At 37.4% G+C, this 12,831-nt stretch overlaps 1 protein-coding gene across 1 annotated transcript in view; it reads right to left on the bottom strand.

Moving 5' to 3' along the window:
- Window positions 1-3,061: 3,061 nt before the first annotated feature.
- Window positions 3,062-12,831, bottom strand: part of LCP2 (lymphocyte cytosolic protein 2 (SH2 domain containing leukocyte protein of 76kDa)) — a 31,522-nt gene continuing 21,752 nt past the window's right edge. Inside the window, exons 11-21 of the mRNA XM_009880738.1 lie at window positions 12,465-12,490; window positions 12,355-12,374; window positions 12,144-12,248; window positions 11,207-11,237; window positions 10,551-10,563; window positions 9,372-9,492; window positions 7,051-7,100; window positions 6,097-6,194; window positions 5,168-5,245; window positions 3,911-4,066; window positions 3,062-3,184 (exon numbers count right to left, since the gene is read on the bottom strand). Of these exons, the coding sequence (XP_009879040.1) occupies window positions 3,062-3,184; window positions 3,911-4,066; window positions 5,168-5,245; window positions 6,097-6,194; window positions 7,051-7,100; window positions 9,372-9,492; window positions 10,551-10,563; window positions 11,207-11,237; window positions 12,144-12,248; window positions 12,355-12,374; window positions 12,465-12,490 (821 nt within the window). The remainder of the gene's footprint in view (window positions 3,185-3,910; window positions 4,067-5,167; window positions 5,246-6,096; window positions 6,195-7,050; window positions 7,101-9,371; window positions 9,493-10,550; window positions 10,564-11,206; window positions 11,238-12,143; window positions 12,249-12,354; window positions 12,375-12,464; window positions 12,491-12,831) is intronic.

Raw genomic sequence — 12,831 nt, 5'->3', positions numbered from 1 at the left:
GCACCCAGTGATAGGACGAGGGGTAATGGGCATAAACTTGAACATAGGAAGTTCCATCTTAACATGAGAAGGAACTTCTTTACTTTGAGGGTAGTGGAGCACTGGCACAGGCTGCCCAGAGAGGTGGTGGAGTCTCCCACTCTGGAGACATTCCAAACCCGCCTGGATGCTGTCCTGTGCAACCTGCTGTAGGTTACCCTGCTCTGGCAGGAGGGTTGGACTAGATGATCTCCAGAGGTCCCTCCCAACCCTAACCATTCTGTGAATTCTGTGAATTCTGTGAATACTACAGCATGCTAATACCAAACTTTATTTAACCACCTTGAAGTAAACAAAACAGGGCAACCCTTTTAGGAAGAGCTAATAGATGAACACTTCAAAAAGTGCTGTATATAATTTGCCATTCACTTAACATTTCCCATGCAATACCATGATGATACATTGCCCTTTGTCTTTCAGTGGAAAGCCAGCTACTGCTTTGTGACCTTATTTTGAATTTCAGCCATCCTATGAAGGCCAAAGATTTAAGAGAAGCTGAAGAAAAAACTTGGAGTTTGACAGATTAAGTAATATACATTTTCATGCATTGTCTTCTTTGAGTACTGCTTCCGTTTGAACTGTAAAGTGATAGTATGGTTTCCTGCAGTTAGGCTATTTTTATTTTAAACTGAAAATGCGGAGTGGAAAAATGCTGTAAGTAGGTTATTGATTTTGAGAGGGTTTTTTTTTTGACCCAAATTTCCCAGATTAAGCCCACTAGGGCTGGAAGGACTGGTACTGTTAACTAGAAAGGTCAAGAAAATGGGTGTGAAGTTTTTCATATGTGGTTGTCTCCTTTTAAACAAAAACATACTGGAACAGTAACAAAAGATTTCAAATTATGTCAAGTCACTGCTTATCTCTTATCTCAGTTGTGTGCCGGAAAATGGGATAAGAAACAGTCAGTAAAGGAGGAACTGCAACTTGTCATTTGATCTTCCTTCCTCATTCTAAAAATGTTGCTGAGGAGGGGGCCAAAGAGCAGATTACTTCTGGAAAACCGAAACTACTTTCATTCTAGTTTCTGTAGGGACTTTCTAATGCACCTAGCTACAAAAGAAAGAAAGAAAGAAAGAGTTAATGGTCTAAATACTCTATCCTGAGATCTTCTTGGCCCAAAATTTAAGTAGCCAGTATATTCGTGTAGTTCATTAAAAATAATAGTAAATCATACTTTACTTGTGGACATGTTTGAATGTTGAAGTCTGTTTTTCTTCATATACAAAATATGTTTATCTGAATAATCAAATCAAGATCTACTGTGCTGAAAAAAATATGCAGTGCTGTAATTTGTTATGCTGGTTTGTATTTTATTTCTCTTTCACTAGTCAGATGATTTAAAACAAATAAAACCCAATTCCATAGGAAGTGTTTCTGGGTTGTGAGACTTTTCAAGGCAGTGCAATGGAATAGAATTACAACCTCCAGCTCACAGAATAATGGGGGTAATATGGGGGATGTAGTTCTTAATAAGAGCAATTTTAGAAAAGCATACATTTTAACTGACTTTTCCTTTGCAAGATTAGAAGTGAGCTTTTAAAAAAATATTGGGCTAGAAACAGGTTTTGTCAGCTGAATAATTTTAAAAGTTTTATTTTTCATCTTTTTTTTTTTTTATCGTAGTTGCATGGAAATGAAATTCACTAACTTGGAATTCCAGCTCCTAGTTAAATATATTAGAAAGGAAGATAACTTTTGCCAAACATATATATTTAAAGTAAAACTGTTTATGAAATCTGATTACCTTATCTGAGAAACTATACAGATTACATGAAAGATATTTTTCTGCTTTGAATTTTGGTTTAAGTGTTTCAAGTGATATACACACAAATGGCTTTAAAGGAGAAAAAGTGTGACAAAGTCTAACATAATTATCAAACCAAGGTCTTGTCAGAAAGCAAAGGTTACTAGAAAACCGAGGCAAAGAGTTGGATGAATCCCACTTAGGAGAGGGGAAAAACTCTTGGTGTAGTATGTTTCAGTGGTCCTCAGTTGCAACTTATATTTTAGAACTGAGAAAGTTATTGTTTTTCTTGAAAAAATACAGTAAAACCAGAAAACGGTTGTATATGAGGAACCAAGTTTAGCCTGCGTGTGTCTGTCTGTTTTCTAAGAGACTTGGATGTGTTCTGCCAATTAAGAATCACATGATGATAATCTTGTTGATGTGTCCCCTATAAAAAAGTAGTTGCTTACTTGAGAGTCAGAAAGACACAGCAAAAGAGAGTTCCGTGTTAAGGGAGAAAAGCTTGTTTCTGAGTGAGGTTAGAGGATCCTAAGAGATACAAAATTCCAATTTGTGGGCTAAGCCATGCTGTCAGTGAATCATCAGTGGTGTGGCAGAGAGAATGTGATAGATATTTTATTTTTTTAGAAAAATGTGAACAAGAACAGTTTCATAGCTGAATAACACAAACACAGATCTTGACAAGCAGCTGCATATCCAGGGTTGGGGTTTTCTCTGGTGTCACTGAAACCTGGGTGTCTTTAGGGTCCAGGTCGGAGTCCCAGTCTTCTCATACAAGTGGCCGTAGGTAGATTTGCTGGGGAAGTGTATTGTGGGAAAAAAATGGGCTTTTACTGTTTTTTGTCTGCTCCTCAACTTTGATAAGGTTTGGGTCTACTCTGTATCACTTTAAGTAACATAATTGCTGCTGCAGTTCTGATCTGAAACACAGCTTGCTTTTTTTTCTCTCCTACGAAAGCGGAGGCTTGTATTGGTATTTATTTCAGCATCCTCTAATTTGGTGTGGAAATAATTTTGGGAATATACACAGTGTTGGAAGATAAAAATTTCTCGTGTACTGTATGATTAGTGGACAGTAGTAAACACATTGTAGGAAAATCAGATTTATAGAGTACTACATTTAAGGCATAATTTAAAAATAACATTGTCCATTTTCCTTAAAATTAAAAGGATTTTTAATTGCTTCATGATTTTTATTTGCTGAAATAGGAAATATCCTGACGTTTACAAACTTACAGGCTTCGATACTCTATGTGATCTTCATTAAGGTCTCATTTAAATATGTCCTGCAGCGTATTTTAATATGCACTGGTTTCTTGAACCTCTGTCTTTCCCATCAATCAGAAGAAGAGGTGTTCTTTGGAAGTAATCAATGATGTCTGCTACAGAAGAAAAGTCCTGTGGGATGGAAAAAAAAGAGAAGGCTATGGCAAAAATGTCAGAATTACTAGTAATTAGTAAGACCAAAAGTCTTTTTTAAAACTCTAAAGATTTAGCAGTTTTACAAGGTCCAGTAAATACTATCAGATCAGCTGGTTTTGTTCCTCCCATAATCTGTAGCTGTGTGTACAACCTACTGCACCGTTGTATAATTAATTTAGGCAGTCTTAACCTGTTTAATACTTGATGTTGTCATTCTGCTTCACATGATGATCGCACTTGAAAGTTCAAAAAGTTGACTGATAAATTCAGAGAGTTCTGACTCGATCAGAACTGCAGTATGCGTGCTGACCGGTCTGGCTGGTGGCAGTGCATCCAGCGCAGTACTGCTGGGCATAAGTAAACCAGCAGTCTGGGGCAAAGCAGCAAAGCTGGCAGATATGGATTTGCTCTCAACTCTATATTTCCCTTATCTGGTATCTTAGTGGTAAACAAGCATTCCCTAACCAGGTATATGGATTTCTAATAGCTGTATTCTAAGGCTGTCCCTTCATTCCCTGAGTGTGCAAACAGGAGAATCTGATTTTACTTCCAGCAGTAACATATTCTATCAGGCGTAACTCTAAGACAATAAGCAGAATTCCACTCGAGCGAAACAGCTGCCAGGTTAAGGAGCCTGACACTTAGGAATGAGACAGGAGATACCTTAAGATGAAGGGAAGTAGGGTGAAAAACACATAGTACCTCTTTTCCTTTTAAGCCAGTTCCTAACAAATATACATGATTTTGCTCCTGGTAACGAATCTGGATGTTGTATACTTTATCTCTGTACAACACCATCAGTACATATGGATGAGTAGCAGTTTTTCTTGAGCTGTCCCTTACCAAGAAAGTTCCATCCTGAAAGACGAAAAAGTGAAAGATGACAAATAAACGTCACTTCCTCATTTGATCAGCATAACAACCTTAACTAGAGCACTCATGCTTTGAAGTGTTTTTTCTTTCTCTTTCCTCCTGGTGAGAGAAACTGCTTTATTAAGGAGTTTAGGTCGTTTCTCAAATGGTTTGTCTTTCAATTTGCTACTTAAAACTTTCTTGTCTGATACAAATGCAGATTTTTAGGGAAGGGAGGGATGGTGTTCTCTAAGGGAGAGATTCCATTAAAGGAGGGAGTAAAATATCAAAAGCCAAACGTCATGTCACTTTAACCAGAAGAGGAGTTCATTTCTGCTAAGTGCGAGTCAAGATTCCTATGTGATCTATTTACAGACAGCCTAAAATACTGAATGTGTCTGCGTAATTATGGTAAAGCCAGTGATCCTGTCTCTCTATCTCTCTGCTTTTCTTCATTTCAGATGTGTTTTAACAAGTCTTCCGTTGAAACACCCTTTCTTAAAGGCATTGAATGTGCTCTCATAAGCTGGACCTTAGTACGAGTCACTGAAATGCTGTAAATGTCATCTTCAGCTCACTGCATGTGCTGTGAAGCATCATAGAGTAAACAGATTTCCCACAGTGACAGGATACAATTTGGTTTATCTCCACACGCACAGTTAAGCCTGGGTTTCATCTGTTTGAATCTGTACTTCATTTTCCTGGTAAATATGGCCTAGAAAAGGATGGGATTCATCTCGTCTAATTCAAGTGATCTAAAACTCGGAATTTGTAACAAATGCCTCGCTGGTGACAGAGAACTGTTTCCAGAAAACAAGTCACTTCTCCTAAGAGAGGTGAGGTGAGACTGCTTTCTGGAGACAGAATTTGTTCTCTTGGGCTATGGAAAACACCAGGCTTCATGGCTGGTTTAGACTAGATGTGTAACTTTTATGTGGTAAAGATATTCAGGTACGTTCTAATTATCAAGTATTCAAGATATTCTAATTATCTATATTGGGGCTATAACCTTAACGTGTTATTTACCTTCAGTCTTCCCATATGACTGCAAGGACATCTAGAGACCATTAAGGACATGGTGAGATTCACCAACGATTTAAAGAGTACCTTGTTTATTTTTCGAAGAGCTGCTTCTGCTTCTGGCCGGCTTACATAAGCAACATACCATTCATCATTTAGTAAGTCCTACGGTTTTTGTGAGAGAGGATAAAGGAGAAGGTCAGCTGTCAATGAATTAGCTTGTGATGTTAACAACATACAAATAAGTAGAGAGAAATTTGAATGTGAGGGCTATTTGGGTTTATGTGCAGAATCTCTGAAGGTAAGAGCTTCAGGGATCATACTAGTATATGTTACTGTACGGTAAGTGGCACTAAATGATTTTAAAATTTCATAAATTTGAAAATATTACAGACTTAGCTGTAATCTCTGCAAGTAAGTGAGGAAAATGGGTACTTCCAACTATTTTCAGTGAAAGATTTTAAGTGACATTTGCTCTTTTGTCTGCCTGAGACACCAACATCCTTTGCCTTCATTTCTCTGTTGCTTTTTTTTTTTAATTACTTTATTTTATTTTTTCTAACTATCATCTGAGACAATAATGCAGACTTCCTGTGAACATACCATGTATGGTAGCCCAACAGCGTTATCACCAGGAGTGGTTTGCTCTCAACTTGCTGTATGTAAAGAAATGTGAAACAAAAATGCACTTAAAGGGTATGAATTCTTTACTCACCGAGGTTTTGTGGAAGAGGAACTGAGTATGTAATGCTAGTTGAAGGCAATTGTGCAAAACAAGTAATCCAGCAAACAAGTATTTCTCTTACTTTGTTTTACTGGGTTTTTCTAGTGTTGTTTTTCTTGGTGAAGACAAAATATGGCACTGAAGTTTGACACAGAAAAGGAAACTGAAAGCACCTACTAACATCCTGACGTGGCTACTAACTAGAAAAACAAGTATGAAAAACGGTCTCTCTTGAAATCAGAAAATTTGCTGTGTTTAGCAGTTATGGATAATAATTGTAATGGTTTTGTACCTCATCTTCCTCTGTGTTTGTTTGGTGAACCACCTGTCTGCTAGGAATTGGCAATGGAGGTCTTATATCAGCTCCTCTTGAAGGAGATCTGCTGTTGCCTTCAAAGATATAAAAGCAGAAAAAATGTTAAAATCAGGAAAATCACTTCATCTGTGGAGTGCATACATGTTGTGGAATCTTGATTTTGTGAGGCATGAAGAATTTATATCATCACTCTGACACTGAGATATTTTGAATTGATTTGAAATCAGATTTAGGCTACTGTATGAGAACCAGGTTCTTTACATAAACTCATCCTTGGCGCACAGGGACTTTTACTGAGCTCTTGCAGTTCACATTTCCTTAAAATCAGATGAACTTGAAACAGAGGTTACATCTTTTTAGCTTCTGTACCACAATTATTCAGTTGAGAGCACCTCTGGTTTCTTTAGAGACAGAAGTAATGTTGTCTCTTTGCATCCCTTGCCTTCTTAGCAAGTAGGAACTAAAATATGTCACTGTAAGACATTGGCAGCTGTTACCATATGCAAAAAATTATTTGCAAAGCAATCGATTTCTAAGCTTCCTTTATTTTTTACCTGTTATTACAAGATAAATATGCAGCGTGTTTCACATGGGAGGTATTTTCTCCCTTTTTCGAGAGTATTGGTATACCACAGTGACTTGCAGATGGTGTTGCTCAGCTCTCAATAGTGTTAGTTATATTGAAAAGATGCTTATGGGAAGTTTTGACGATGGTTTAACTAGGCAGTAAGCCCAAACAGCATGGGAGAAAAACATCTTGATTCAGACTAAGCAAGTTACACAAGATGCCTTTCAGGAACTTGATAGTTTTCTGTTCACAGTCCAACCAGAAACATCCTCTAAAAAAAGAGACTATATTAACTGCACTGAAACCACCTTTCAACCTTTGGTCATTTTTTTACAAAAAATGTAGGAATTCAGGATACAAACCTAGATGTAAGCGTGGTGGTAGTGAGCCACTCGAAGACAGGTTTCTAGCACTGCTTAAAAAAAAAAAAAAAAAAAAAGTAGATAGTATAAATATATTGCTGTACAACATTTCTGTGCTCTAAAGAATGGATCTGGACTTTGTGCCTGTTCTACAGAATGTAAGATCCTCTTGAGACCTATGAAGGATGAGGATAACCTTCTCTTCTTTTTGTTTTTCTTTCCTTCTTTTTATGTGAGTAGATCCACCATTAAGTTTACTTGAAGCTCAGTATCTGGTAGAGGGAATCAGTAATGGGCCACCAATACTTATGTATCAGGATCAATGCAAAAACTCCTTTGGCTTGTCGAGTTTTCACAGGGAATGACTACTTTATTCCCCTAAAGCAGGAAGCACAGGCAACAGCTTTCTAGATGTTTCTTTCTGTGGGGTTCCAGTTATAGGGTAATCTTTCATGTGACTTCTTTAACACCGCTGATGCAAATGCAGTTTCTCATCATTAATGTTGCAACTATGGTTGTGGAGCTACTGGAAAGAGTCCAGCAAAGGGCCACTAACATGATATAGGACTGGAGCATCTTACATATGAGGAAAGGCTGAGGAGGCTGAGACTGTATAGCCTGGAAAAGAGAAATCTCAGGATCTTATTAATACATATAAATACCTGAAGGGTGAGCCAGGCTCTTTTCCATGGTGCCCAGTGACAGGGCCAGAGGCAGTGGGCACAAACTGAAACACAGGAGGTTCCCTCTGAACATTAGGAATTACTTTTTGCTGTGAGGGTGACTGAGCACTGGAGCAGGTTGCTGAGAAAGATTGTGACGTCTCTATTCTTGGAAATATTCAAAAGCCGCTGGGCAGTGTGCTCCAGGTGACCCTGCTTGAGCCGGGGGGGTTGGACCAGATGATGTCCAGAGGCTGCTTCCAACCTCAACCATTCTGTGATTCTGTGGGCTATGAGCTGACAGTGGCACAGAGCTCATAGCCACAGTACCATAATTTTTACTATACTTTCCCTCCTGTGTTCATTTTTTTGCTTTTTGTTAGAAAATCTATGATTTCCTTTTATGGCCTGATCCCAGAACCCATGTCCAAGATATCTTAAAATGAAGAGTCCCAATCTTTTTTTTTTTTTTTTTTTTAATTTCTTCACGTAATTGGGAACAAACTGCCAGCAGGCTCTTCCTTTACAGTTCGTATTTCTCTTCTGCTTAAATGAACTGTACAAAAAGCTCTGGTATGAGTATGCTAATTATGTTTGCACAACAAAAACAGCCTATCATGACTTATGATTCATGGGAGAGAATCAGCCAAATGGGGGACTCTGCTATATCAAAATTTGGCAATGCTGTTTGAATATATGCCGAAGTGTTCATCATAGGAATAGTTCTTATTTGCATATGACCTTGCTGTTGCTACTGCAATAGTTGTTCTACTGGAGTATCAGCAGTTCCAGAGGATGATGGTAAATGGGAGGAATTCATCAAAGAGCCATTAAAGAAAAAAATAGATTAGAAAATGTACTTCAGACTTAGACTGCAGGAGCCCACTCTAACTCATCAAAGGCTAAGTCTGCTGCACACTACACCAGAAATCAAAATTCAATTAGGGGCTCTTCCATCTAGCAAATGAAAACATGACATTCTAATATTTAGAAGTCAAAGCTGGAAGAAATCATAGTTGAAGCAAGGTTCACAATTTTAAACAGAAATTACTAACCATTAGAGTAAAATGTAGTAAAGGGGTGGTGAAGTTCTTTCAGATTCAACTCTAGACAGCTGAAGTTGTGGGTTTTTTTTAATTTTGAAGCAATCAGTAGTTGCAGCTCTAGCACTTCAACCAGTAGTTGCAGCTCTAGCACTTAGGCTCCTAGGGTATGCAGAAACCTTTTAAAGGAGGACCTCTCTGACCTACATCCTGCATAGTTTTGTAGAAGATGATCCCTTCCCAAAAGGGCTCGTCATTCTTAGGGATCCTGCAGGCAATGGGAGAGGTGTCTCAAGAATGGAAGCATTGTACCACGTAGGCCCTAAAGTACTTCCTTGATATAAACCTGAGAGATTTGAAATTTTCATGGTTGCCTGATGTACACTATCTACTTTGCTGAATACAGAGCTTCAATTATATTAAGATTTCTCCTTGACAGTAAGAACAACACAAATCAGGATGTAGTGGAGGCAAGGGTGCAGCCTGAAAAATGGAGAATGTAAAGTAGTTACCTTGTGTCGCCTGAGAAGCCTGTAGCCATCTATATACTATTATTTGCTAAATTGCAAAGAGATTGAGATTCAAAAGGAATGACACAATAATGAGTGAAACAAACCTTTCTGCACCGGGCATACTGTTAGATCCTGGCTTAGGTGGAGGCTTGACAGATTTGGATGGGAATGTATTGGAGCTGTATGGGGGCAAAGATAGCTGTGGCACTGGTCTTTGGGGTGTGGCTGTGGAGAGGAAGAGAAGGAAACTTAAAACTTATGTGAGACATTCTTAAGTGAGGTAGAATGAAGAAATGCTGTCGCATTACTGCTGTTCAATTAGATAAACATAATGGAACAAGCTGTCCTATAAAAAGTACTTGATATGTCAGTTACAGATTATAAACTCATATGGTCAACTGAGGACTTAAAATGAAGTATTAAAATTAAAAATAAACTGGAACAGGCATGAGCAACATTTACATTTTTTAAGTTCTGTTTTGGATAAGCCACAATTCAGATACCTTAACTGCAGTAGAGCAGAAGGGGGTACGTACCCATGTGTTCTGTTACATTGCTTCCAAATAGTGTATTAGAGGTTACCTTTTTCAACTTCATTCCTTGTGAGATTTCTTCCATTTTACCATAAACAACAGCATAAAATAAAACAATTTCTTTCTCCAGTGTCCTCAGACCTCAACTACTGGTAAGAGGGGAACAGATTAACTGCACTCATGCACAGCTTAAATAGCCCTATTCTTTAGGGAGTCTTAGAGGCAGCGATAATTTGTAGAGACTTGGTGAAATATATCGCTTCTGTTATGGCGTCACTTTACCACTTACTTAATTTCAGGATCCAGGATTCTGAAGTAATTTATAAATACCATTTTTACATGAAACAAGTTCTGCTTCTGTTCTTTAGAGTAAATAACATTACACAGCAGACTAGCACCAGCAGGGGTTGACTGAATATTTTGTTGATAACTGGGAGGATACCAGGTTTACCTGCTTAGCTGTTTGATGCTGTGTGCAGATCACAAATCTCTAAACTGTAATGTGCTTCAAAATAAGAAATCCTGCTGTCTTGTAACTGGCTGACTGAAGGAAGCTATTAGCTATTGATTTCCTGTGTTTTGCGGCTTTGATATATAAATCTGCATGAGGTACTTTGTAAGCATTCTACAGCTTGTCAAGATATCACCTGACATTTTGAAATGGCTCTAAAGAAACAACTCTGCAATCATATTTTTTTAGAACTAAGACAAAGACTTTAAGTTTTAAAAAATCACTGTAGAAATACTTACTGTCATCTTCTTCCTGGGGAGCCAAAAGAAAGTAAACATTAGCAACATATTATGGCACAGTTCTTAGGAATATTTTGCAAACCAAAAATCTGGAAGTCGGTGAATTCAAAGTATGCAAAGACTCCAATATCTACACTGTCACTATCATGTAAAATGCTGGGCTTTCTATCTTCATGCAACACCAAATCATTTTTAAAGTTCTTGTGTTGAGGTGCAGCTATTATTTACAAATAAGCTGTGAGGTAGATGTCCCATAATGGATATTGACCCAAAGTAGTCGGAAACTCACAGCAGATACAAACTTTCCTTATTCCTTCAGTAAGTGTAGGTTCTCAGAGTGAAATCCTTAGGTCAGCTTAAGCTGAAAAAAAAACCCAAAACCCCAAAACCTAGTGTAAGCAAAATCACTTCTCCCATGTCGCAGAAAAAATCTGGCTTTATTCTTCCTGTTATCTGACATAAAGTACTCCGGGAATAAGCTGAACTTGACATAGAAGTGTTTAAAAAGAAACCATGTGCTATGAAAGATCCATGACTATTCACTATAACTGATAAAAGAAACAAGTTTACCTTTTCTAGAATTATTAGTTTATACAGGTACTTCATTTTATTGTAGTCCCTATACCTTTAAATATTTGCTTTGAGACTATACTTACTTCATTTTTTTTGTGTGATGGCCAACCCTGCCTGAAATGAAATAGAGAAAACAAAACATGACTCATAGGTGGCATATTACTTGTTCACTTTGTGTGCATTAGCCCCTATTTTCAACTAAGACATGAATTAATAGCAAATTTTACAGACCCAATGAATGCAGTAACATTTTTTTCCTCATAAAAATAACTAAGATTCTAATTTTCAGCCATCATCTAAGATGTTATGCTAGTCCTTAGCCCATCTTGATTCGACCAACAAAGAAAATTTCTGATTAATTGATTATAATAACAAGTTTTTACAATGATGAAACATTACACTTCAAGTCTGGAACTCATTTGTAGTACTTAGCAACATTTCTGGAGCACATGATAAACCTTCCAGTCTCTGTTTCTCTGATAACTTATCCTGTCTGATTAGCAGATCTCAACTACTTTCTTATTTTGTTTTTCTATCAGTCACACTGTCCAGCCCACAAGTTATCTAGAAAATGCTAGAGAATGATCTGGTTCTGCTAGAGAATGCTGTTTGCTATTAAGGAGTTTTGCAGTCTCGTAAAATTAATGGTAGGAAAGTAAAGCTTTCTTTTTCTATCATCCTAAAAAAAATAGCAATAGGGCTCATGGAAGAATGTTCCCTAGAGCAAGAACTTGATCTGGTGGAAAAAACATGGTTCATGTATTTTTTTGTGTAGCTTGGAAGTGAGTCATGCCCTACGTAACAGCTGTTTGAGATATGACTGGAGAGGGAGCTTTTTCTGCATTCACACATTTCTGTAGCTTACAGCACATCCCATGTATATTCATAAAGCAAAACTTTGATATCTGCAGACACTGTTGTCATGCAGTAGCAGTAAATTATACTATCCTGTGTTGCTTATCCATATTTCTCTTAAATTTAATTTATCCTTTATTAAATTTCAATTAAATGAACGCTTACTTTGCCGGGGTTTGCTTCCTTAGAGGAGACGGATTGCCTCTTTCATATCTGTCACTTGGTGGGACAGGAGGTTTTGGCATCATTGCTAGCTGTTCCCCCAGGGATCTAAAGCAGGAGCAGGATAATGAAATAAAGGCACAAAGCTGCTTGCTAAGAAATAGCTGGGTAATACTGACATCGAGAGTCTCATTTCCAGAGGCAAAACTCTTACCTTAGCTGTGAAGTCAGAGGCTGTAAAACAACAAGGAATAGTTAAGAGGATGTGTAAGTGTATCAAAATAGGTGAAAAACATCAATAAGCAATAACAAAAAAGGCCTTACCTTTTCAGGAAAGCCTGGCTTCCTCCCTGAAAATAGCAAAAGCTTACATTTAGAAAAAAATAAATTTAAGATGATTAATTAAACTTTCTATGGAACAAAAAAGTTTTGAATATCATTGAAAGTGAATTTTGCAGATTGGAGCACTCAGCCTTCTGAGATGTAAGTCAGAAAAATATTTTGGCTTTGCAAGAGACGGCAAAATTGCAATATCTGTTATTAAAGGAAAATATAAAAATTGTCAGTGTTGCATGTTTTAGAACCATAGTTTCTATGGTTCAGCTTTGAATTACTGGATACATTTATGCTGATTTATATACCAGATGAAAGTGTTTAGATAATTAAAAAAAAATATATTTTTTTTTCCCTA

The sequence above is a fragment of the Charadrius vociferus genome, unplaced genomic scaffold, assembly GCF_000708025.1.
Source record: "Charadrius vociferus isolate BGI_N301 unplaced genomic scaffold, ASM70802v2 scaffold822, whole genome shotgun sequence".
NCBI lineage: Eukaryota > Metazoa > Chordata > Aves > Charadriiformes > Charadriidae > Charadrius > Charadrius vociferus.
Note: the sequence above shows the minus strand (reverse complement) of the source record. Positions and strands in the feature narration are given on the sequence as shown.